The sequence below is a fragment of the Heterodontus francisci genome, chromosome 15 (genome assembly GCF_036365525.1).
Source record: "Heterodontus francisci isolate sHetFra1 chromosome 15, sHetFra1.hap1, whole genome shotgun sequence".
Taxonomy (NCBI): domain Eukaryota; kingdom Metazoa; phylum Chordata; class Chondrichthyes; order Heterodontiformes; family Heterodontidae; genus Heterodontus; species Heterodontus francisci.
Genome location: NC_090385.1, coordinates 24400855 through 24427526, shown reverse-complemented (window position 1 = coordinate 24427526; position 26672 = coordinate 24400855). Strand labels below are relative to the sequence as shown.

The 26672-nt window shown below is 41.7% G+C and overlaps 1 protein-coding gene across 3 annotated transcripts in view; it reads right to left on the bottom strand.

Moving 5' to 3' along the window:
- LOC137377544 (sestrin-1-like) overlaps nucleotides 1-26401 on the bottom strand; it is a 65356-nt gene extending 38955 nt beyond the window's left edge. For 2 of the 3 annotated variants that reach the window (XR_010976437.1, XM_068047253.1), the window contains exon 1: nucleotides 26128-26401. Coding sequence is in view for 1 of the 3 variants with exons in the window: in XM_068047253.1 (XP_067903354.1) it covers nucleotides 26128-26220 (93 nt within the window). In the remaining 2 variants the exon portion in view is untranslated. Of the gene's footprint in view, nucleotides 1-22013; nucleotides 22368-26127 lie in introns of all 3 variants that reach the window. The other variant, XM_068047255.1, reaches the window with a different exon arrangement.
- Nucleotides 26402-26672: the final 271 nt, after the last annotated feature.

Below are 26672 nucleotides of genomic sequence, written 5' to 3'. Positions count from 1 at the left end.
ATGAGCAGACAGTTTTTTTTATACGTTCCTGGGATGTGGGCATCGCTGGCTAGGCCAGCATTCATTGCCCATCCCTCATAAAACTGATTCATCAGCTGAGGGTGGTAGGTGGTAATCAGCAGGAGATTACCTTGCCCATATTTGACCTGATGCCATGACTTTGTGGGTCCGGAGTCGATATTGAAGACTCCCTGGGCAACTCCCTCTCGACTATATACCACTGTGCTGCCACTTCTGCTGGGTCTGTCCTGCTGGTGGGACAGGACATACCCGGGATTGTGATGGTGGTGGCTGGGACATTGTTTGTAAGGTTTGATTCCGTGAGTACGACGATGTCAGGCTGTTGCTTGACTGGTTTGTGGGACAGCTCTCCCAACTTTGGCACAAGCCCCAAGATGTTAGTAAGGAGGACTTTGCAAGGTCAACAGGGCTGGGTTGGCCGTTATAGTTTCATCCCTTATTGACTTTGTAGCGGTTTGATACAACTGAGTGGCTTGCTAGGCCATTTCAGAGGGCATTTAAGAGTCAACCACATTGTTATGGGTCTGGCGTCACATGTAGGCCAGACCAAGCAAGGACAGCAGATTTCCTTCCCTAAAGGACATTAGTAAACCAGATGGGTTTTTACGACAATGGTTTCATGGTCATCGTTAGACTCGCTTTTACTTCCAGATTTATTAATTAAATTCAAATTCCACCTACTGCAGTGGTGGGATTCAAACCCATGTCCCCAGAACAATATCCTGGGTCTCTGGGTTACTAGTCCAGTGATGATACCACGATGCCACCGCCTCCCGTGTGATATTTTTGCCCTTTTGCACTACTGATTACTTCTTCCTGTGAGGAAGTTGTCTGAATAGGCAATTATAAGTAACATTAAGGTGCTTATTAATATGCTGGGGCCAAAACAGGAAAGGCTTGCATTCATATAGCGTCTTTCAGAGCCTCAGGCCATCCTAAATGCTTTAGAGGCAATGAAGCTCTAGAGCCATGGATTGCAGCGGTTCAAGAAGGCAGCTCACCACCACCTTCTCAAGATCAATTAGGGATGAGCAATAAATGCTGGCCTAGCCAGCGATGCCCACACCCCATGAATGAATGAAAAAAAAAAGTATTTTTGAAGTGTAGTCACTGTTGTAATGTAGGAAATGTGGCTGCCAATTTGTGCACAGCAAACTCCCACAAACGGTAATGTGAAAATGACCAGATAATGTTTTAGTGATGCTGATTAAGGAATAAATTTTGGCCAGGACACCAGTGAGAACTCGCCCGCTGTCCTTCAAAATAGGGATCTTTGATGTCCACCTGAGAGAGCAGACGGGGCTTCAGTTTAACGTCTCATCTGAAAGGTGAATTGCAATGGGTTGTAAATTTCCACCTCAAGGTCAGAAGATCCCATCTTGAAATGTCTGGCTTTTTGCTCTTCATTCTTACAGTTGCCAGACAATGTTTTAAGAAAACAAACTGTCACACCTTTATACATGACATCTGGACTGTGACAGATGTATGCTAATTGCAAAAAATTTTCTGTGGTGCAGTTGATGGAAAGTTGCAGGATATGCTGTTTTAGAACATAACTGGTATTATCAAAAAATGAGAGAAAGAAAGTGTTACAGGATGTTAATGTGACACTTAAAGGAGTAGCTGCTACAGAGAAGACTTAACATATATGTTTTTAAAAAAAACACCATTTGAACGCCTGCATTAGATTCCGACATGTAACCAAAGCTTGGTGCCTACCTCTTTTTAACTTTGATGTTGCCCTACATTTAAATTTTTCAATTGTGAAAACTACGTGTTTACACTTTAATAAAAAAAATATTGTTTTTGCTATGAACACCACAAGGTTTTTTTTAATTGAAAGATGTTCTTTCCTTTCTTTTTCTATGAGGTGTTGTTTCTCCATCGTGCACAGTTCCTACTTGGGCTTTTCCTTTCCTTGCTAACTTTGCAGCAATATTTACATTGTGTTTAAATCACTTTCTTTCATCAACTTCATAGCCTTAAAACACAGACATATAGTGAAACATGACTGAAACTACCTGAAAGAATAAGAGCACAATTTTACACAGTCTACATACTTGATATTCATTACAATAAGGCTCAACCACACATGATCTATAGAAAGGAAAAGGAAAATATTATGTATATGTTATAAAATACAGACTCTTTATTTACATGACCAATGGTCCTGGTATATTAGAATGTCATAAGGATCAAACTGATCGCAGTTCTACTGAGGGGCTGGGTCACATTTCAAGTCATCATGTCTTGTTTAATATGATTGTGAGGATGGAAAAGGGAAGAACTTCAATTTAAAGACACAGCATTGTCACATGGAAGCATTCTGATGAAGTAAAATGATCTGGACTTCGGAATTGAGAACAATTTCAAAATTTGTTGATAAAATCAAATAATGAAGATTGTGAACTGCTGCAGGAGGCTACAGATAGGCTAGCAGGATGGGCTGGTAGGTGGCAGATAAAGTTTAATGTAGAAAAGTGTGAAGTAATACATTTTTGAAAGTAAGACTATGATTTCAGGTACAGGAGTGGAGGGAATTTATTGTGCATATACATAGCTCATTGAGATGTACTGCCAGGATGATTAAATACAAAACAAAAAATACTACAATGAATTTGTATAATGCCCTAGCTAGGTTCCAGTCATAATACTGGGTTGAATTTTACCTGCCCCCTGACGTCGGGGTCGTTGGGGGGGGGGCCGGAAAATGCATCCGAGACAGGCCTGTCAAGGACCTCGATACAGGCAAGACCCCGGCCCATATTACTGGCAGTGGCGAGGCCTCGTGGTGGCCCCCCGCCACTCAGCAACGGGAGCAGGATCTAAATATTTAAATGAATGTAAATTAATGAATTAATGACCGACCTGCTCCCATCAGCTGTCTCGCTGCGATATTCAGGTAGGTTGCTGGGACTCCCACACCTTTGGATTTCTGAGGCAGAACACTGGTTGGGAGTGGGGAGCAGGTAATGTTTCAGGGCGGGGGGGTGGGGGAGGAAGCAGGGTTAAACATTTCCGATTGGTCTGGAGGGTGGTGGGAAGGGTTAAGTTCATAGTTTATAAACTTTGGAGGGGGCGGGGAAAAGGTCAGGATCACAACGTAAGTTTTTGTGGTGGGAAGAGGGCAGGTAATAAATTGTTTAGTCATTGGGGGGATGGGAGAGGGACTTGAATCTTTTATTAAATTTTTTACATTACATTTATACTGCCTGTAACTTTAAAAATTCACATTCAACAGAAGTACTTGAAGCCCTTTAAAAATGGCGGCGGCGCCTGCACAGTAGCACCTGTCGCCGTTGCCGGGGATGGTGCACCCGCCACAAGCATGTAAGTGAGCCACCGCGTATAATATTGCAGCGGCTCCACGGAGTAAAACCCACAAGTGCGGGCTGCCATCTTAGAAGCGACGAAGCCGAGATTGGCGGCGAGCTAGTAAAATTCAGCCCACTGTGTCCAACATTGGTCCCCTCACATGTTAAGCAATACAGAGGCTCTGGAAAATGTTTAGAGGATGGCCACTAGATTGATACCTAGTTCTAAGGTCCTTGATTACCAGAATAGGCTAAGAGAGCGGTTTCTTTTTTACTCGAGAAAAACGGTCTTTATGGAGATTTGAATGCGGTCTTTATATAGCAAAATGATTAGATTCAGTCCATGTGGATTGGTTATTTATGTTAGGTAGGTTAGGGAGGACCAGGACACGCAAGTAAAAATTAAGCAAACATAAAACTAGGTAAGATCTCAGGAGATACCTTTTACACAGATTCGTCACCCAATGGAACAAGTTGCTACACATAAAAACATTGGGGGACAAAGGTTTGTCTAAACCCCAAAACTACCATTGCTATCGCTCTTGTTTCCTTCAGAAGCCTCTTAATAACCTCTCTTCAACAGTGCTTTTAATTTCTTCATCTTTTCCATCTCTTACTCTATGTCTTCCTTCTTTGACCCTATCCCAAAGTGCTTTGACCTATTTTTCTATACTGTATTACTGTAACTTTGTTAATAAAAAATTATGGGTGAACTTTGACAGTGAATGCTGGGAGTATACCTAACATAGCTGAGCCCGTTTTTCTTCCCATCTGGCAGCTGTACACAGGCACTTCCAGTAGGGATTGCTGTGTGGAAATCCTGGCCAGCTGTCTCTTTCCTAATGAAACTACAGCTAATGGTGACATCTCCTTTGCTGCCCTGGATGAGAAAAGAAAACCCGTCAGAGCCAGGGATCGGATTGGGTACCCTTGTGGCCTGCATAGCTCAAATACAAGAGACTTTACTGCTGACCTCAGGAGAGCTAAAGGCAGTGCTTCTTTAAAACACTGACAGAATTTTCACAGTCAGGATGGCAGAAGACCTTAGGCAAGCTTTGACAGAATGAATCTTTGGAATTCTTCCGTCGTAGTTTCTGTTTAATAAATAAGTTAGATTAAGGAAATCTTTAGCAGCATGAACACCTGAATGCCATCTCTGAAGCAACTGCATCACCCAGTAAACTGAGCAAATTTAACACTTGCCTCCAAATATCTGTTAGTGGTTTGAAATACTATCCAATATGAGGTCAACACATTTAAGAGCTGCTGCGGTTGATTGTTTACAGTAATAAACTGGCACAAGGTCAATGAACAAAGGGTTAACAGGCTCATGATATGCTATTCAACTACTGCCAAACCTCGTCAGCATTGAAACGTGACCGTCTTCACAGACTGACTGTGCTGCTGACAGACACAACAGCTGCCTGCCCGTGGGAAGCCTTGTCTGTCACTGGCATGAGCTGATGCTGTATTGGATTACCCATCAGCTCCTATCCTTACAGTGGCCCCTCCCAAACTCCCACTGGCCATTAACAGTTTTGACCATCCATTTGCAGCCAATGAGCTAATTAATTTTGTTTTTCCAATTTCCCTCAAGGTTTGCTGCTTTTTCCAACCCCAACTCCAAACATTTCTTTACTGGTAGATTCCAACCTCAAATGGTTCAAAAATAGACTCACTCATGCCTACACTGCCTTAGATCATACCAAATGGACTACACACAGTTTTATATGCTGGGATTAATCGAGACCTCAGAACTTCACTAGAATCCTGAAAACAAAATAAGAAGTGAAGGCCATGAGACCTTTTCTATGTTTGCTTCCACAGCAAAAATGGCTTTTATATTTTAATGTTTCTCCAATTAACTTGTTTTTGACCAATTAATCATAGGAAGAGCACAAAAATACATAAAGCTTTTCTGAAGTCGTTTCCATAATGTGAGATGATCAGAGGTTCAAGGTTTTAGATGATAGTGTCACACTGAGATAAGACCGTCAGAGCATTGGGTCTTCAGCAGATGACACACTCCAAGTTATCCAAGCACCTACTGAAGAATGACACAGAGCGGAAGTGTTTTCCTGCCGGAACTATACTGTGGCACCTTATGCCAGTTTCCAGTTTCTCCCACTAGAGTAACCAAGTGCTGCAATATGACATGACATTAAGGGAAATTTGACCGCATTGGTACAGAGATCATTTGCAACTATGAAGAGTCATATGTAGTGGTCCACTGGTAGAATTAACACAAGGCAGAAAAGTCACTTAAAGCGTCTATATGCATTATTAAAAGTTTTGTGTTAACCTGTGCAGTTCCTGTCCTCAAACCTTACTTCCTGTTATCACAGTTTTCAGTCATGTTTTTGTGTCAATATTTCTCATTTGTAAACCTATGTCAACAATTCCCATGTAACTTTGTCCTATCAACTGTCACAATATAATTTCCGGCTCTGGCCACTAGGCGGCTATGCAGAGCAAACTTTTGGGGTTTGCTGCCAACTTGCTGTCAGTTTATTATAGAATGATGCAGTACAGGAGTCTGTTTGTACCATCGGGCCTGTGTCAGTTCTTTAAACGACCTGCCCAATTAGTCCCGTTTCCCTGCTTTTTCCGACAGCCTGCCATTTAAAAAAAATCTTTTTCAAGTATTTATCCAATTTCCTTTTGAAAGTTACAACTGAATCTGCTTCCAACACTCTTTCAGGCAGTGCATTCCAGATTATAATAACTTGCTGCATAAAGTGTTTTTTCATGTCACCTCTGGTTCTTTTGCCAGTTACCTTAAATCTGTGTCATCTGGTGACCAACCCTTCTGCCACTGGAAACAGTTTTTTCTTATTTACTCTATCAAAATCTTTAATGATTTTGAACATCTCTAAAAAAAAAAGAGACTTGCATTTCTATAGCACCTTTCACAACCACCAGACGTCTCAAAGTGCTTTAAGACAATGAAGTACATTTTGAAATGTAGTCACTGTTGCAATGCAGGAAACACAGCAGCCAGTAAGCATGTAGCAAATTCCCACAAACAGCAATGTGATAAAGACCAGGTAATCTGGTTTTGTGATGTTAATTGAGGGAATAATATTGGCCAGGACACCAGGGAGAACTCCCCTGCTCTTTTTCAAAATAGTCCCACGGGATCTTTTACATCCACCTGAGCAGATGGGGGTCTCAGTTTAACGTTTCACCCAAAAGACAGCACTTCTGACAGTGCAGCACTCCCTCAGCACTGGAGTTATCAGCCTTGATTTTCATGCTGAAGCCCTGGAGTGGGACTTGAACTCAGAACTTTATAATTCACAGACAAGAGTGCTACCAACTGAGCCACAACTGACAATTTCCTATTAAATTCTTTGCGCTAAGGAGAACAATCCCAGCTTCATATAACTGAAAGCTTGCATCCCAGGTACAATTCTAGCAAATGTCCTCTGCACCTCTCCAAGGCCTTGACATCCTTCCTTAAATGTGGTGCCCAGAATTAGACACAATCTACAGCTGATTTCTTATCAGTGTTTTATAAAGGTTCAGCACAAAAGCCTTGCTTTTAAACCCTATGCCTCCATTTATAAGGCCAAGATTCCCATATACCTTTTTAAACGCTGTCTCAACTGTCCTGCCACCTTCAAGCCCCAGTCTCTTTGCTCTTGCACCCTTTTTAGGAACATAGGAACAGGAATAGGCCATTCAGCCCATCGAGCCTGCTCCGCCATTCAATACGATCATGGCTGATCATCCACTTCAATGCCTTTTTCCCACACTATTCCCATATCCCTTTATGTCATTGGTATTTAGAAATCTGTCAATCTCTGCTTTAAACATACTCAATGACTGAGCTTCCACAGCCCTCAAGGTTGAGAATTCCAAAGATTCACAACCCTCTGAGTTAAGAAGTTTTTCCTCATCTCTGTCCTAAGTGGCTTCCCCTTATTTTGAAATTGTGTCCCCGGTTCCTGACTCCCCAAACAGGGAAAATATCTTACCTGCTTCTACCCTGTCTATCCCTGTAAGTATTTTGTAGGTTTCAATGAGATCACCTCTCATTCTTCAAAACTCCGGAGAATACAGGCCCAGTTTCCCCAATCACTCTTCATAGGACAGTCCCGTCATCCCGGAAACAAGTCTGGTGAACCTTCATTGCGTTCCCTCTATGGCAATAATATCCTTCCTAAGGTAAGGGGACCAAAACGGCACACAGTACTCCAGGTGCGGTCTAACCAAGGTTCTATACAATTGAAGCCAGACTTCAGTTCTCCTGTACTCAAATTCTCTTGCAATAAAGGCTAACATACCATTAGCCTTCTTAATTGCTTGCTGCACCTGCATGCTAGCTTTCAGTGACTTATTGACAAGGTCACCCAGGTCCCTTTGTGCATCCACACTTTCTAATCTCTTACCATTTAAAAAATACTCTGCACATCTATTCCCCTTACCAAAATGGATAACCTCACATTTTTCCACATTATATTCCATCTGCCACGTTCTTATCCACCCACTAAGTCTGTCCAAATCCCCTTGAAGCTGCTTTGCAACTTCCTCACAACACACATTCCCACCTGGTTTTGTGTCATTTGTGAACTTGGAAATATTACATTTGGTCCCCACATCCAAATCATTGATATATATTGTAAACAGCTGGGGCCCAAGTACTGCTCCTTGCGGTACCCCACTAGTCACAGCCTGCCATTGCGAGAATGACCCATTTATTCCCATTCTCTGTTTTCTGCCTGTTAACCAATCCTTGATCCATGCCAGTATATTACCTCCTATCCCATGTGCTTTAATTTTGCTAACTAATCTCTTGTGGGGGACTTTATCAAAAGCCTTCTGAAAATCCAAGTATATTACGTCCACCAACTTCCCTTTATCAATTCTGTTAGTAATATCGTCAAAAACTCCAACAGGATTCCCAAACATGATTTCCCATTCATAAATCCCATTCATAAATTGTTGACTATGCCCAATCAGATCATTATTATCCAAGTGTCCATTTATCTCATCCTTTAGAGTAGAGTGTAACATTTTCGCTACTACTGATGTGAGGCTAACAGGTCTGTAGTTCCCTGTTTTTTCTCTCCCTCCCTTCTTAAATAGTGGGGGGAAATAAATAAATTATACCATTTATTTTATATTGTCTCTCTTCATTCTCTCTGCCAAAATGAATCACTTCACACTTAAATTTCATCTGCCATGTGTCTGCCCATTTCACCAGTCTGCCTATGTCCTCCTGAAGTTTGTTACTATCCTCCTCAGTGTTAAACATTTTGTAAAAAAACATATTTATTAACTCATTATGAGGAATGCAACTTGAATTTATTTTTGAGGCAGTATAAAGGAGCATAGGTTCAGTAACAATCATTAATGAACAGTACTTCAGTCGCCGGGGGTAATTCCACAATATGCACTCCCAGCGGGAATCATGCTTGAAGGAAATGCCGATCGGGGGAGTACCTTCACCACATGGATTATAGCAGTTCAAGAAATGGGTTCATCACCATGTTCTCAAGGAAAACTAGGAATGGACAATAAATGCTGGCTTTGTTAGCAACACCATATCCCAAGAATGATAAAGGTAAGGCTAGAACATTAGTCCCATTCCAAACCTGGGGAGGCAGTGGCGTAGTGGTATTGTCACTGGACTAGTAATCAAGAGGCCTAGGCTAATGCTCTGGGGACATGGGTTTGAATCCTACCACAGCAGATGATGAAATCTAAATCCAATTAATAAAAACCCGGAATTAAAAAGCTAGTCTAATGGTGACCAAGAAACCATTGTCAATTGTTGTAAAAACCCATCTGGTTCACTAATGTCCTTTAGGGAAGGTAATCTGCGAGCCTTACCTCGTCTGGCCTACATGTTAAAGGTGTGCAAAGGAAACCCGACCGAGTCCGAATGCTGGACCCAGAAGTCTGACCCGACCCGGCCCGAACCCAACACATGTCGTCGGGACCCGTCAGGGTCGGGTCAGGTAGCAGACCTTTACCCATGTACTGATGTAAAGGCCTGCTACCCGACCCGATTCCGACGGGATCCGACGACGTGTCGGATTCAGGCCGGGTCATGTCGGGCTTCCGGGTCCGGCATTTGGACTGGGGTCGGGTTTCCTTTGCACACCTTTACTACATGTGACTCCAGACCCGCAGCAATGCAGTTGACTCTTAAATGGCCTCGCAAAGCACTCAGTTAAGGGCAATTAGGGATGGCAATAAATGCTGGCCTAGCTAGCGACACCCATGAATGAATAAATTAAAAAAAGCTCCCCTCCAGGAGGGTGGAATCATGTTAACAGCACCCCTTTTAGACAGGAAATTGCAGGTTGAATCCTTCCCTGGAAGATCCATTGAAAATGTCATCAGTCAATCGTTCTTTTACAAAACCTTCCAAATTAATCAGTATATTTTATGACTTTACGTTTGAGCCCCAGCCGAGTTGGTTGACCTCAGCCAAACAATAATTAGATTCACCGTCCATGGGCTAGGGATGGGAAAAATATCAGCCCAAGTTCCTGCATCACTGACCCTTTATGTATGTGAATAAATGCATATGTGTGTGGGGACAAAATCTGACTTTGCTATAAACAGCTCCATGGTTAATCCACCATTTGACATGGGGCTCACAAATGGAAAACAAGGAGATGTCATTGGGCTGCCTGTGGAATCAGAGTCCACAATGTGTCTGCACATTCAGAAAAAGCAGCAAGAAAAGGCAATCTTTATCTGGGATACTTGGAATTTTTTTTCCTTTTGCAACCCCAAGAAAATTCCCACTCTCGATCTCCAGTGATCCAGTCCCTGCTGCCAAGTGCACATGTCTGGCCTCGGGTGTGGATACAGGAATATTTCCAAACATATTCATTTGCAAAAAAATAAACAAACGGAGATCATATTCAGGTCCAAGCAGGTGAAACAGTAATTTAAGGGATTTGGCAAGGATGACTTTGGGTTTTAGTGCTGATATATCAATGACTTTCTCAACACTGTACTACAGGTACTTGCAGGGTGGGGGGGGGGAGGGGGGGGTGGGGGGGTAATAATGTGTCTTTAATCCGCTGCAGCACTTATTTTCTATTTACTGCAGATTTTTGATTGCAAGTAGTAATTAGCACCGCCACGATGCAGTTCCCAGCTGATTAAAATAAGGCAAAAACAAAGTCATTAATTCTCAACAGTGCTGCAGTGCGATTGCAGCCTCCTCCCCCCAACAAAAATGTACTTTTATTAATGAAAGGAGAAATGTTTTAAAAGTTGACACTATAGAGCACGAGTTCTAAGATATCAATCTTTACTTTTATAGAGCCTCCTGTGAATTCTGTCACAGTGTGGTTCAATGCTATGGGTGCTGCAACCAGCTACTGAACTGTCTATCGAACACAGCTGTCAATAGAGTTCTTTGCAGTGCGCTTGGACTGAGCAGAAAGAAAGAGAAATACAAAGAAAGGAAAAGAAAAGGGGGGGGGTGAGAGGAGGAACACAAAGGAACTTCAAAGAGATGCTGAGAGTGTGAAAGGCAAAGGATTAAAGAGAACAAGCGGACTAGAAAGAATGAAGAAAAAGGACATTTTTTTATTTCTGTTTGAAAGTTGCTTATTTGGCACCACTTTTAACAGTAAGAATTGGAATTGATGTTCTCCTGTTTATTTCTCAGTTGGTTGCTTAGTGTTATTGAGCTATTTGTATGGAAGTAGTGAGTGTCAATTACGTCATTGGGAAAGCCAGCTCAGAGGGGCATTGGGAGGCAGAGAAACAGGGTGCAGCTGCACACAGCTGTAACCAGGACAGCTGTTTCACCAATTTCACCTTAGAAGGTTGCCGGGAGCACAAAAAGATCTGGAAAAATCATGCTGGGCACCAAGGAACAAATCACAGCCTCCCTCAAACTAATATGTATGCTACAGCAAGCATGATTCAGCAAGGTATTTCTAAAGGGACAGATTTCCAGGCTACCTCACTTCATGGGCACAAGTGATGTATAAAGATCTGTCACTTGTACTTCACATGGACTATTGAGACTGACTTACTGACTTGCAACAGAACTAAATTCTGAGTGATTGTATCAATAGGTCTGCATCTCAGGCTTACCGACACTCCCAGATGCTTTGCCCAAAGTCACTGAGAAATTCAGGCAGTGTGTACAATGGGATGCCAAGTCGCGATGATCCATTTTTATGCTGCACCAGCTCCCCCCACCCCCCCAGACGAGTTTCATTCCCACAGATCTTCAACCAATACAGTCAACAAAATCCCTCACTCCAGAGAGCCTTTGTAGCTGTTTGATTATTGAAGGGTACTGCTGTACTGCTAAAATGACTGCCACATTGATGTGAGATGATGACACCGTGTCATCAATTATTCTTGCACTAAAGAAACGTTTCCATGCAGTTTCTTAAAGAATTTAAAGCCAGGCTCCCCAATGGCTTGGTGGATAAATACATTGCCTGGTGTGATGATGAGCAGCAAGTCCCAGCTTTACCACCACCCCCCTCCCCGTTGTGTTGCATTAATCGCTTTCAATTGGGATAGCAGCAGAGGCGCTTTAATTGGTTTCAGTGCACCTTGACAGGGTATGACGGGAAATCAGCCAGGAAAAGACTTGCATTTATATAGCACCTTTTACAACCATCGGTCAAGAATGCTACCAACTGAGCCACGGCTCACACCCAATTCAGGATTTCAGCTTCTGTTTGGTCCAGCGACTCCGCAAAATGGTGCAAATGTAGAAATGGGATAAGGGCAAGATTACTGTTTGCCGTGTTATCCCCAACAATGAAGAACCCACTAACACCTCATGGCAGGTATGGCAATTTGGTTGAGGCCATGGTTCAGTTGGTAACACACCTACCTCCGAGTCAGAATGTTCTGGGTTCAAGTCCCCCTCTGGGACGTAAACACAAAAATCAAGGCTCACACTCCAGTGCAGTAGTGAGGGAGTGCTGCACTGTCAGAGTTGCTAAATCAAGGCTCCACCTGCCCTCTCAGGGCACTATTTTGAAGAAGAGCAAGGGAGTTAACCCAGTGTCCTGGCCAATATTTTATCCCTCAACCAACATCCCAAAAACAGATTATCTGATCATTATCATTATTGCTGTTTGTGGGAGCTTGCTGTGTACAAATTGACTTGCGTTTTCTACATTACAACAGTGACTACACTTCAAATAGTACTTCATTGGTTCACAGTATCCGAGTTAGCTAACTTCTCATAAGTACAACAGGTCCTGGAATCAAGCTTTCCCAGTTTAATGATGATATTTTGGGGTAGTCTCACCAGTTTTAAGTTCAACTGAGGCCATTCCTATGGCGATATATCATCCCCGCCCATGATTTAAACCAGGTCCCACAGGCTCAGAGCAGCAGATATTGTAGATGTAAGCAGGTTACTTAACTTGAATTTTTAGTGCAGAACTGATACACATTAACAGCAAATTTCAACTGAAGCAAGAGAAAGCCTTTTGGGCCACAGAGTAATGGATAAATGGTTCTCAGATAAAGCAGTTGATACTATGTTGCTTCGTATATTTGAAAAAGATCCTTATAAATATTAGTTTGGGAGTGGGATTGATGATTGCAAAGATAAGTGCAGATAGAATTGATCAAATGCTACATGGAACATCATACTTCCTTGAGCTTCAGGAGATGCACATGTTATCTGTTGATGAATAATATATGGTGTAAGGTTAGATAGATAGCTGGAGGGGCAAGGAGAAACTCGGCAAGGTGAAACTCGGCAAGGTCTTTCCTCAGGAAATTAAATGGATTGGACAGAGATCATCACAGAGCACATTGTTTTTGGTAAGTGGAAGCAACGGGGTTTTGAGCCAAACAGCTCTTCCATCTGTTTTTTTAAAATGTCTTATATTTACTGAGTAGCCTACCTTCATTTGCTCTTGTAGTTTGAACTCTCTTAAGACAATCTAGATTTACAACAGAAATTCCAAAATCTGCATAGTCATAAGTTTGACCAGCATCTTACCCCCTCATCACTGTCAGTATGTCCAGGGCACACAACCAATTTGAGCCCTGAATGGCTAACATGGCATTTTCTATGCTCTGATGAAAGGTCACTGACCTGAAACGTTATCTCTGCTTCTCTCTCCACAGATGATGCCAGACCTGCTGAGTATTTCCAGCGCTTTCTACGTTTCCCTGTACAATAGATAACTGGCAGCAAAATATTGCTATCAGAAGAAAGCACAAATTTAGGACAGATTTTCTTCACTTCTCACAAGCTTTCCCCTTTCCCAGTAACTTTTCGGTGATTAATATATCTATGCATTTTCTATTATTACCCATTCCAACTGAAGCGGAAATTGGGGAAAGAATATGACTCAAAAACAATCTTGTGGCACACTTACACTTTTCACTGCCGCGGCTGAGGATAACTAATCTGTCCCTTGGTTGCTGCTCTAAACTGAAAGATCAGGACCTCGAAGAAACATGGCTAGTTTTAAGAATTACACCAGACACAGTCTACTCACTTCGATGCTATATTCAGTGTGATCTGCTGACTGAAATCTTACACTGTCCTTCTAAATGCCAGAGTGTCCAGATATTACACTGGATGAGTTTACAGGCCTCGAAATCAAAGCCCTCATCAGTTAACTCCATACTTCCTTCCCTCCTCTGCTGTTCTTCCAAATTTGGGTTATGTCTGGATAGTGCATTTTGGGCTACATAAGACCTGGATGAATTATTGATAGTTATAGATCCATCACTAGTGGTGAAGGTGCTGGAAGCATTTTGAGGTAATACATTCAGAGTGCCACATATTAAAAGCATATCACCTTAAAGTGTAATTTTTCCTACAGTGTAGTAGTACTAAATTGTTAACTAAGCTTCCTGACAACATTGATAAGAATGTGTTGAAGGGTTCAGAAAATGCAGCAACCCACAAAATCAAAGCCTGAGGTGAATCATAAAGGTTGCTCAGGCTGAAACCTTGTAACTCTTTATAAAATATATAGTGTATATGGAAGACTTTTAGGCGTGTCTATGTATGAGTGCAATTACATTCTTAACTCTGAACCATTTTCAACAGAGGTTTTTTCCAAAATTAATTGTTTTGAAAGCAGATTTCAGATAAGTGGAAAGCTAACAGCTGAGCATTACATCACTGTCACAGATGAGGTGTTAAATTTGTTTGGGCCGTCATTATCAACACCCGAGAGAGAAGTCATTTGGAGATTATCTGTTCAGTATATACTGTACAGAGTACACTGGTGGTCAGGGACTTACATACAGAATAACACAAGAAAGAACTGTCATTTATAGAGTCCCATTCATGACCTCAGGATATCCCAAAGTAATTCGCTGCCAATGAATTACTTTTGAAGTGCAGTCACAGTTGTAATGCAGGGAAACAGTATACATGTTTCACAAGACAGTAAAATATTCAAGCAATGTTATCTCAGCCTTGTACTACAGTGGGGTTGTGCTCTTCTGCATTGCATTTATACTCAAATTGCCTTTGTGGAGATTAAATGGTTGGACAGAGTTCATGATAAAGGTTGGTTATAGATGATCTTAAGAGAATGGGCTTCATAGATCAACTGGCCTTCATTTTGGTTCCATGCTTTGTTCTTATCTTTCTTTTTCCAGTTGATTTACTGAGAGACCTACACAATTAGATCCTAATTGCCTGATATGAAATGGACACTCATTCCCCATTGGGAAACGCACCATTAACTCAAGCACAGGGCAATAGAAAAAAAGACTTGCATTTATACTGCGTTTTTCACGAGCACTGGCATCTCATACACAGCCAGTGAAATGCTTCTGAAGTGTAGTCACTGTTGTAATGTAGGAAAATATAATGTAGGGTACTCAAGTGCAGATTAGCAGAAGCCATAGCTTTGGGTCGCAAGTGAATGCAGGGCTATTGCTGGCTTACTTAGCTAAATCTATACTGTTTACCAGCACAGAAAACTGGGAAGCTTCACAGTGGTTGTCCAGTTAGGACCACCCTACCTGTTAGGGCATTGGCTTACAGGTTATCTGCAGATGACTTAGAGGAATCATTATCACTCAGGTCTCGTCATTGTGTCAGGCTAGGTATCAATCATTGATTACATCTGTGGACTTCTTGGCTCAGATATTAGAGTACCAAGTCTGCCACAAAGATCATCTTGGTTCCTACTTTCCATTGCTAAGCGTGCCATCTTAGAATCAAGTGGACCCAGAAACAGTAATTAGACAAGAGTAATTAAACAGATCATTAGACAATTGGCAAGCATGTATTTGGGCTTTGTTTTATATAGGTGATCAACATGTGAAAGCAACTCTTCTTAAATGATATGATGAGTAATTTCCTATAAATTGTGTGAATGCATTGCCACTGTCCTAACTACAATAAAGACGCTTAGCTTTGCTGCTTTCCAGCAGTTCCATGCAAAACTTTAGATTCTTCATTAACTTCTTAACAGACAGCTTTTTACAGCATGGTGGAAGGACCTATAATAAACCACTGTGACATGCCAAGACATTTTGATGTTCTAGATATTCCTATACTTCATCATCTACTACCCAGCCCTATACCTCATTCAAGATTCTCCATGATCTTTCTCTTGGCTCCTGGCACAGCCCTTATCTAAAATTGCCCTCTCTTGTCCAATACCTTTGTACCAATTGATTCCTCATCCTTGGTGATTTCAATCTTCACTTGGATTCATCCTTCCCTTCCCCCACTGACTTTTTTGCCTTGCTTGCTTCCCTCAATATTACGCTCCACATCAACTTCACCAACCACATTCATGGCACTCCCCAATCTCACCATCATACACGATCTTGTCACATCCCTGGTCTCTCCGAAAACATCTTTATATCTATTTTCCTACACATCTGCCCTCCCCCTAATCACGCCCTCACTCTGCCCACTTTTTGCAGGCTTCCCGTCCCCGATGACTCAACTCACTTATTTCATCCGTGAAGCCCACCACCTGCTCAATTCCTCACCCCCAGACTTGCCAACACTATTAGCTGTCTTTCTCTCATCCAGCACCAGTCCCACTTGTTCAAAATTACTGTCATCACTCTCTTCCTCGTTTGAGACTATTTTACTCTCTCCAACTATTGCCTTATCTCAAACCTTCCCTGTTGGGAGGGTGCAGACCTGGAAGTAGCTGCCTGCCCCTCTTTTCTATCCCAATATCTGCATCCAAAGATGCTACAGCTCTTGGATTTTTAAATTTTTAAAAATTTCTACAGGGTGCTTCTTCCCTCTAACGATGGTGTCTTCTAGCACTGTCCAATTTTACTCCACCGCACAACCTCTCAGTAGCAAAGATGCTGTCAGAAGTCCACGTTTAATGACCCCTTATCCAGGAAAATGGGTAAAGGCAGCAAACGGAAGACCCACCCACTTCTTTCTTCAGGCACCCCCATTCTCTCATACTCAACTCATAATTCATCAATCGCTATCCCATTTCGTCAACCCATATTTGGCAAAAACAAAGCCCCCCACCACGATGGAAATCCAATCTTAGATGTCCTCTATATCAGAAAGTCATCAGAACTGTTCTGTCAAGAACATGAGGAATCAGGCATAGGAACCTTTCTAATATTACATTCAAAAGTTTGAATATGCAAGAGTCATCATGCAAACCACAGGTATCAGTTCAAAGTGCATCCGCTAAAGTAAATGTGTTAACTGCGTACAGAACACTTACAAACCAGGAGTTCATTCCTACCCAGTCTTGCTGTTACCATGCCTCTAGCAAAGTTACATAATCCCCAATGTTCTCCTATCACCTCTTCTCTCTGGATACATTTTAAATGGTTGTGAATTGTTAGTTATTTGTTCAGAGGCAAGAAGCATTCTGTGAAACTGTCACTTGACATTTCCACCAAACTGTTTCTTATTGTTCAATAAGGGAAACTTGGTGAATCCCTCCACAGAATTAACAGGTTATCATAGCTGCAAGATATTTCTTTGACGGATGCAAGGCAGGCCAGAGTTTGAGGGAACCTCAATGGTCTTATAAGATCATAAGAAGCACATTTGTTTGAAAGCACAATACTGGATCTCAGATGTCTACCACCAGTGAAAGTTACCTTTTGTTAACATGCTCTTCAAGTTGTCCATTAGATTGAAACAGAAATATCATGCAGCCATGAAGCTGTACCAGATTATCTGAAAAGCAGCATACTTTGAAAGTCAAGTAGTCAACGGCAAACCATCAAAGCCAAAGGATTACAACAATCTTGTTACTAGAAAAGCACAAATAGCAGAAGGAATGCATTTCTGCTAAAGATAGTGTTCAATGTGTTTTGCATACTTATGAGCTGCATCCAAGAAAGACTAGCCAAGGTGGTCATCGTAATGTGTTACAAAATACTAAACAATGCATTGGATAACATTAGTTAATTATTTCAGTTTTAATTTTATACAAATCCTATTTCATGTGTTCTGCTTTAGCTCATATAACACATAATACACAATTGTGTTTCTTCACACTATATTTGTAAAGATTTAATAGAAGTATATACCTCAAAAATAGTCCATACCCTAGTAAGCAGATTGGTAGATGCATAGATGGTGAATGGAGATGCACATTTGTTCACATTTACATGAAAGACACAGCATACCCCTTGATTTTTTCAGTTAATGGCATATTGTTGGAAAATGACAACCTGCAAAATATGGGACAGTATGGTGAGACCACACCTAGAGCACTGTGTACAGTTTTGGTCTCCTTATCTAAGGAAGGATATACTTGCCTTGGAGGGGGTGCAACAAAGGTTCACTAGATTAATTCCAGGAATGAGAGGGCTGTCCTATGAGCAGAGATTGAATAGAATGGGTCTATATTCTCTGGAATTTAGAAGAATGAGAGGTAATCTCATTGAAATGTATAAAATTCTTAGAGGGCTTAAGCAGGTAGATGCTGAGAGTTTAAAACTAGGTGGCATAGTGTCAGGCTAAAGGGTCGGCCATTTAGGACTGAAATAAAGAGAAATTTCTTTAGTTAGAGGGTTGTGAATCTTTGGAATTCTCTATCCAACAGGGCTATGGATGCTCAGTTGATGAGTATGTTCAAGACTGAGACCAATAGATTTTTGGGCACAAAGTGAATCAAGGGATATGGGTATAGGGCAGGAAAGTGGAATTGATGTAGAAGTTTAGCCATGATCTTATTGACTGGCAGAGCAGGCGCAAGGGGCCATATAGTATCCCCTGCTCCTATTTCTTATTTTCTTATTCAGTAACCCCTACCTAGGGGACCTGAAACTCTAAGCATTTGATCATCTCAGTCTACGCCCAGACCCAAAACCACCAATTTCATTCCCCACCAGATACATAAACAAGTAAAAGGCGTTGGTGTACAGATGACATCACTGTACTCACAAAGCTCATGAAAAAAACAGTTTTCTGTCCAACTGTCAAGTGGTTAACTGCCAGAGCATTTGGATAAAACAAAGAGCACGTCATTAGGTCATTTAGTAATGAGAGTGTAGTGGTTATGGTACTGGACCAACAATCTAGAGTTATGAGTTCAAATCTTACCATGACAAGTTGTGACATTAAATTTAATAAATCTGGTTACTGTGTGAAATGATATGAAGAAAGATGACTATAGAAACTGATGAAATATTGTAAAAATCCTAACTGGTTCACTAATGTCCTTCAGGAACCAGTGAGGCCTACATGTACTCTTGAGGAAGATCACTCATTGGGAGCTGTTGGCTGAGTGAGTCACTGCCTTGGCCTGTCAATTGTCTTGTAGGGGCCAGAAGAAAGGGCACTAGGAAAACTCCTGGCAAAAATGGGGACTTCGTACAATCAGTGTAGATCCCTGAAAAATATTCTTCTTTTAAAAATCACCCAGCTGGCTGACTGTACCCATGCTGAGGTTAAGGTGCCTGGGCAACTCCCCACCTTGAAGATAGGCTCTGGAGTTTCCCAACTAACTGTCCCAGTGAGAGCGAGAAATGCAGCCAAAGTAGTGCTTCTGTCCAGCTGTCCTGTGCAAACGAGATGCCCTTCCACTAAGCCCATAAACTTCACTAGGGTCACAACCCGAGAAAATCTGGGGCCTTCTTTTATATTTGTTCTCAGGGTGTGAATGAGGTTGACATGGCTGCATTTTCTGCCCTTCCCTACTTGTCCGAAAAGGTGGCCAAGTGTCTATTCTTTACAACTGAGGGTCTCCACCATTAAGGGCTCCACTAGTCTCTCGGCAGAGTTAAGGCGGGAGATTGGCCAAACCCTCCACCACAAGGAATTTCAGGGCCAGCAATAATAGTCACTATTCCCAAACATACCAAAGTCATCAAGGAGCAGAAAACTGTTACTGCACCAAATTATTTCCAATAATGGATTCCTGAGAATTGGGCACAAGGGTTAATGGAGTGTTTCAAAATCCAAACAGTGCATCAATCTGCTATATGTCTCAGTACAGCTATTTTGGTGTACTTACAGCAAGTTTGCACTTATGCACTGAATTAAGCAGTTATAACAGATTCCTGAATAGTGGCTAAGTCAGTGATTAAGCAGCAGATTTAACTGAAGATGAGGCAAACTGCCATTTTCTGCAATTTTTTTTTCCATGCGCTAAACGGTACATCTGAAATGGAACAAAAAGAAAGGTACTGGCAATACTCAGCAGGTCAGGCAGCATCTACGTTTAGTATTTCCCACACAGTTAGACCAACATTAGATCAATCTGCCGTGATCTGTTCTACTATATATAAAACGGTTGAGATTTATGGAATGATTCAGATTCACTGACAAACAATGATGCAACTGTACAAGATATCTGGAGGTAGAATATACCTCAAGGCTTCAATAATTATTGTAAAATTACTGCAAAGGGGCTTTATGAAGTATGACATGAATGGAAAGTGAACTGTACATCGCAAATCATAAAAACTAACTGTCCCAGTAATCCAACTTCCATGCATGTTAAGGAAATGAGGAACAATGACAAAGACACAACATATTTGTCGGAGCATTCCAGAAACCAAAACCAAGACACAGGATCATGGATTCTTTTTCCAACTGGGAATGTGACTAGGGTGGGAGAGGAAGGTGGGAAACAGAAAAATATTTTGCCGTTGACCTCCAAATGTCAAGCCCGATTAGAAGATCTCCTTATCTACTTAGAGTCATAGAGAGATACAGCACTGAAACAGGCCCTTTGGCCCACTGAGTCTATACTGACCATCAACCACCCATTTATACTAATCCTACATTAATCCCATATTCCCTACCACATCCCTACCTTCCCTCAATTCCCCTACCACCTACCTACACTAGAAGCAATTTTTACAATGGCCAATTTACCTATCAACCTGCAAGTCTTTGGCTGTGGGAGGAAACCGGAGCACCCGGTGAAAACCCACACGGTCACAGGGAGAACTTGCAAACTCCGCACAGGCAGTACCGTGATCTGAACCTGGGTCGCTGGAGCTGTGAGGCTGCAGTGCTAACCACTGCGCCACTGTGTCGCCCACTTGGACAACTGATCCAGACAATCACTACCCAGCTAGGTTGATATTGCCAAAAAGACCATTCTTCTTCCGCCGGATGCAGGCCCAATTCCAGCAGGAAAACTCTCCCCATTTGACTTACATTTAAACACCAAATCAAGGAGTCAGGAAGACATCAGTACAGACTTTTCTCAAAATTAGCAACCAGAAAAGAATGTGGTGATAATCATCCAAAGAAGGCTCTTGTACAAGCCTCTTTTTTGATATGTAGCAATACAAGCACTTCCTTGCTGGAGAAAGATTCCTTCCCCACCATCTGCTTCTCCTCCTCCTCTCCCGGAGGTGCTAACTCTTGCTGGAATACAGCAAGGCACTGGCAGCCTTCTTGGACCTCACCCAATTGGCCATTCTTCACGCCTGAGTTTAGACTCAATGTTAGGAGCTGTTGGATCATTGGAGGACATTGCAGTCACACATTCCAGCAAGAGCAATGAATGGCAACCGGGTGTGAATACCTCTGTTTTCCTCTCCAACCTTGAGGCGCACAGAGGATGATTTCCCTGCTTAACATCAGCACAGGTCGAGAACCTGTCCTGGGACTTTCCTAATTTGTGTCACTGATAACTACACCTAGTGATGCATTTATCCACTATGCCTTTGAGGGAGCTGGAAAAGGTATAATTAAAAGTCTTTTCTAACAGATTTTACAACTGAAAGCAAGTCCCTAGAGTACTTATTATCTGTTTTCTACCCTTTACCCCAACAGTGAATTTCCAGTTTGTTTTGATATACAGTTTCCTGTATTAAGTGGGCCTAAACACATCAATTATAATAACGTTTTTTATTTAATGACTTCAGTGGAAAAAAAGCAAATAAGCTATAATGGATACTTTTACATAAGTAACATCAGAAAGTTGGTGCTCAACTGCATTAAGGGTGATCATTGTTGGAAGCTACTTGATGTACAACACTGGGAGCAGAGACTTCACTACAAAGACTGTCTACATGGAGATGTGCACATCATCCAAAGTCAAACTCAAAGGTTCCCCAACAATCCAGGCATGCTGACCATCAGAGGGCTTCAAGGAGCTCTGAATGGTGGCAGTCCTGAGCTGGACTCATTAGGACACCTGATGCAGATTAATACTGTCAGCAGACCAACCAAAGCCAATTCTGTTCAGCTAGCCGTCCCCTTGCCAATCTGCATAATGTGATACAATTATGTAATCTTGCTATGCAGTTCGCATAAGGTTTACATACATTCAAAACATTCACAGTGCTCGGTGGCTTTCGGATGCTCCTTGCCCCTCACTGTCTCAAGATGTGGGTGGGCGAGTGAAACTGAACTGGAGAATTCCTGACCCCCATGGCTGCTGTGTCCCTTCACGTTTTCAAGGTGCCCAAGAGAAGGCCCCATCCTTTGGTGAGGTGGCCAGGTACAGGGTCCTGCAACTAAGCTTACAATGTCCCAGCATTGTCTTTTCCTGGCTCCTTGGTTGTTGTGGAGGTTAAATGGCAGTAGTGTCCATCCTCTCTTTCAATTTTTCCTTTTGCCTGATGATAGTATTTTCTTATGAAGTTTCAGTAGTGGCTGAGTTCGGGAATGTGGATGATCTGTGTAGATATGAACGTATGACTTATGAATATATGATTTTGATTGTGTGTGATTTGAGGGTTAAATTTGAAAATATAAAAAGGGCTACGCAAGATATCAAACTATTTTTGATTGTCAAAGTATGTGAAATGAAGACAAAGGTTTATTATTATTATAAATACATTTACATCCTACGCTACTCTTATCCACATCATGGATATGCTATATGTGATTGAATGTTTTGGATAGTGAACTACATGGCATAATAATTTGTCAAAAAAAACTTACCAGAATTGGAAGCTGTGCTGGACATGTTGTCTTCCTTGCCCATTACGTTGAAAACTGCTTCAGTTTTTTGACCAGGAATCAGTTCTTCCCAACAGCCCCTCACAAACTTGTGACATATTTCCACCATGTTTCATAAATCTTTATTAAGGGCCTAATTTGAAGGTCATTGAGCTGGCTATCTGTATTCCTCTTTATACCTCCTGATTTTTATTCGTTTGATTTGACCTACTTCAGCTCTGGCTGGGTAAGCTGTTTTTAAGAGGCCATTGCTTCCTTTTTATTCCATCTCACTGTTAAAAATATGAAGCTTCTCTTCCACAAAACATGGCTTGCACATTTGCTTTCCTATGGCACTTTCACACATTTACTTCTGGTGGGGACCGAATTGCTTGTGTTGGTGTGTCACTCCTAGTTGCTCAGCTGTTTAAATCATATTAACCCTCCAATGCATGTCTTACATTAAAAGAATAAGAAAGGTCATGGACAAGAATAGGCCATTCAGCCCATCAATGCTGGTCACTCTAGTACCCTAAATCTCCCATTACAGGATCGAGCCTTACTTTGAACATTCCTAATGTTTTGCCTTGATCAGAAATTTGATGACCCCATGCTAATGGTTTGGTGCTAACCATGTTTGATTAGTACGTACTTACTACCATAGCAGCCTCAATGCCAGCAGACAAGCAGATCCCACGCAAGATATTTAGAAAAGCTGCATCACCACAGCAGACAATATTCTCATTATACAAATAATGAATGTGTAATTGAAATATTGGATTTGGGAATTTTATTGAGAACAGCAATGAACACGCAACAATAGCCTTGATCAGCACAAAAGGGTGGGATGATATGAATCCATCATATTAGGACTTTGATCATGATGATGTCAGTGCCAAAGGCTCAGTTGATAAATGTACTGCCTACTATAGAGCTGAGCCACAAAGATCGGTTAGGTCCAAGATTTGATGCTCGTTTTGTGCTGAGTTAGATGATCTCAACTGGCATGGCAATAAGGGCACTACAATTGGTTTGAGTGCCCTTCAGCTGGGCACAGTGAAAAATTAGCCAGATTTGTGCTCCCGATTGGCATTTGGTGAACCTGCTGGATCGTTTACATATGGGAATGCTGAGCGAGGACTAGATTGAGGTTGGTTATGATGTCATCCAGTGTTTAAAAAGCCTGCCAGTGCTAATGTCAAAATTCACACAAAATGCTCATTTGCATGAGGTACCAGATAGTTCTGGAGCCCCATAAAATTGCAGGGCAGCATGAGTCAGCAACTTCAAGAGAAAACTGGGCATTGAATTTGTTTCCTAAAAGATGCATTACTCGTGTAGGTCAGTGGGGAAACACAGAAAAGGGATGGGAATGACAGTTGTCTAAGGGGATGGTAAGAAAACAATAGTGGTTCATTACCTGTTTCCATTAATTATGGTATTCATTTCACTGTATCTAAGACAATGATTCTGCCGCCTTCTTCAAACCTGAACTCCAGGTTTGAAACTATTGCCCGTACATCCTTACTGAGCTTGGTTTCCCCTCTGGTGCTTTTGTCCTTTAAATGATCAAAACCTAGAATCCTGAAGCGCTGTTACGATTATGACATTCCATGTAGTCCAGAACTGGACAAGATGTAGGATAGTGGGTGGCTAGATGTTTGCAATGATGAACGTTCATTGAAAACTTTAATGACCTTAATAACTAATGCTCCCAAGTCCCAAGACATAAATAAGTGGGGAAAATTGATTTTTTTAATAAGAAATATGTTTTTAGGCATCCTGTTCCCATTTTAAAAATTGGATCAGTCAGCTCAAAAACTGGACTGTCCAGTCCAAAATGGGACTTGTGGTGATCTTAATCAGCATGACCTAGTAAACAGGCAATGAGGCTTTAGCACTTCAACAGAGCTTTGTTCCAGCCCCACTTCCTAACAATTCTATACCAGGCCCTTAATTAAAACACAGGAGCACTAACTGAAAAAGAAATAATGGATTCAATACTAAAAGTCAGGGGGTACAGTTCGATAAGAAAACAGTCCAATATATTTCCTAAACCCTGGATTCCATTTGTGACAAGCTTGCAAGAAAAACTGTCGAGAGAGGAATCACAGTGAGTGCACAAAGGGTGAGAAAACGAACAAGAAAACCGGATAAGCAACCAGAGAACAGAAAGTATTCTGGTTAAAACACCACGGACACTAATGAATGGTATAAGTTAAATTGGCGCATGCTTTTTTTTTTCCTGGTTTGATCACAGAAACTTAAATACACAGCAAAAAAAAAGGCTTTGTCTCACTGATGTCACCTCTCCACAGCCTAAATTTCATTCCAGGAATTTTTCCTCTTTTTGTCAAAAAAGTGCATTTGCATTGCAACAATAAATCTATTTGTCTATCTTTACACATTAATCTGAATACATAAGCGTTTGTCAGTGGGTGATTCTGAACTGCAGAATTTGGCAGGTTGGAAGAGGGGCTCTGCAGCTTTAAATGAAATCACAAAGGGGACTGGAATAAATCCAGCAATGATGTAAACAAGCGGATCTCTACCAGAGCGCCCTCTGCCCTGGCAGAATAAACACAGCAAGCACGGCTGAAAGAGAAAAACAACTTTGATTGGCATCGATGTTGGCCAAATGCTTTCTTTACAGCAAGACAAAAAAAATGTAAAGAAAAAAAAGGGAAAAAAATACGGAATGATGATGCAAATGGATTGCATTTTAATCGACTCATATAGGATCACCGCATTACAACATGATCAGACCCCTGAACCAAAATGGAATTGGAACATTTAAAATAAGCAACACATAGACATGTTCGCTATCTCGGAGCAGTAGTTAACACTTTGATGCGGTGGAATTTGCAGTGCTGTAATTTTAGAATGACTATTTTTACATTTTGAAATCACACTTTAATTGGCCAACGTAATGCAAAATGCAATCGAGGAAAGACTCTGCAAAATTTACACACAATTAATGCGACTAGGGGAGGTGAGGCAGAATATAAAACAGTTAACGATATCTTGTAAGAAAATCATTGTCTGAAAAGTTTACAATCTCCTGCATCAAACATTCATTTCATAATTCAATGGAAAGATCGATTCGGGAGGAAAATGCACATTTTTTCATTGTATCTTTGTGACTGAAACACGAAAAATAAAAAAGGGCAGGTAATAAGGAACACTGCATTACAAGACAAATGTTTAACTTGGGAAGGGGCAAGAAGAGAAAACAAAGGCAAATGCAACTGGACAAAACAAGTTTCAATGAATTCTTCTGCAAGTCGCCGGACTCAATAGTGCAAAGGAAAGATTTGCAAGAACACAACAAAATAATGTGATAATAAATCAGATTGGAATGTGAGGGGTGGCGAGTGGCCAGCCTGTCATTCCCCCAACCTGAAAGAAATCAGGTTATTTAAACGGACAGAGAGCTGCTGCTGTTTTCCTCTCCTATTCCTTTTGTTCCTATCTATATTGTTTTTGCACGGTTACCTGTCTGGAGGTCCTCTGACAGCGGTTTAAATATTCCCCCGCTGCCATGTTCTCTGGGTTCCTGTCGTTTTCCTCACTAATGCTGATGATCATTTTCTTTGCATTGAGCTATTTTGTCCCCGTTGCTGTCTTTCTTTCCTCCCTCTCTCTCTCTCTCCTTCCTTTTTTTCTGGTTTGTGTCGCTGGAGCCGGGGCTTTGTCCCGCAAAGCCGGTCTTTTCCTCCCTGCAAGTCAGGACATAATCTCTTTCAGAGGGTGGCATCTGCCTGTCACTCAAACAGCCCCCGACCAATCGCTGGTCAGACCGACCCCGAGAGGGGGCCGGGCCTCGCTTACCCTCTTGACCAATCAGAGCCGCACCTTTTCTAGGCTCCGCCCCGCACGCGTCATCTCTGACCAATCAGAGGGTTGTCTCTGTATCCAAGAGGAAAGTGATGAGATGTCCAATCAGAATGGAAGAAGCTGAAAGCCGTTCATCCTATCAGCAATGGAGATTTCATCAGATTCTATGGTTGTGATCAAGTTGCAGCAGATCGGGGAAAAAT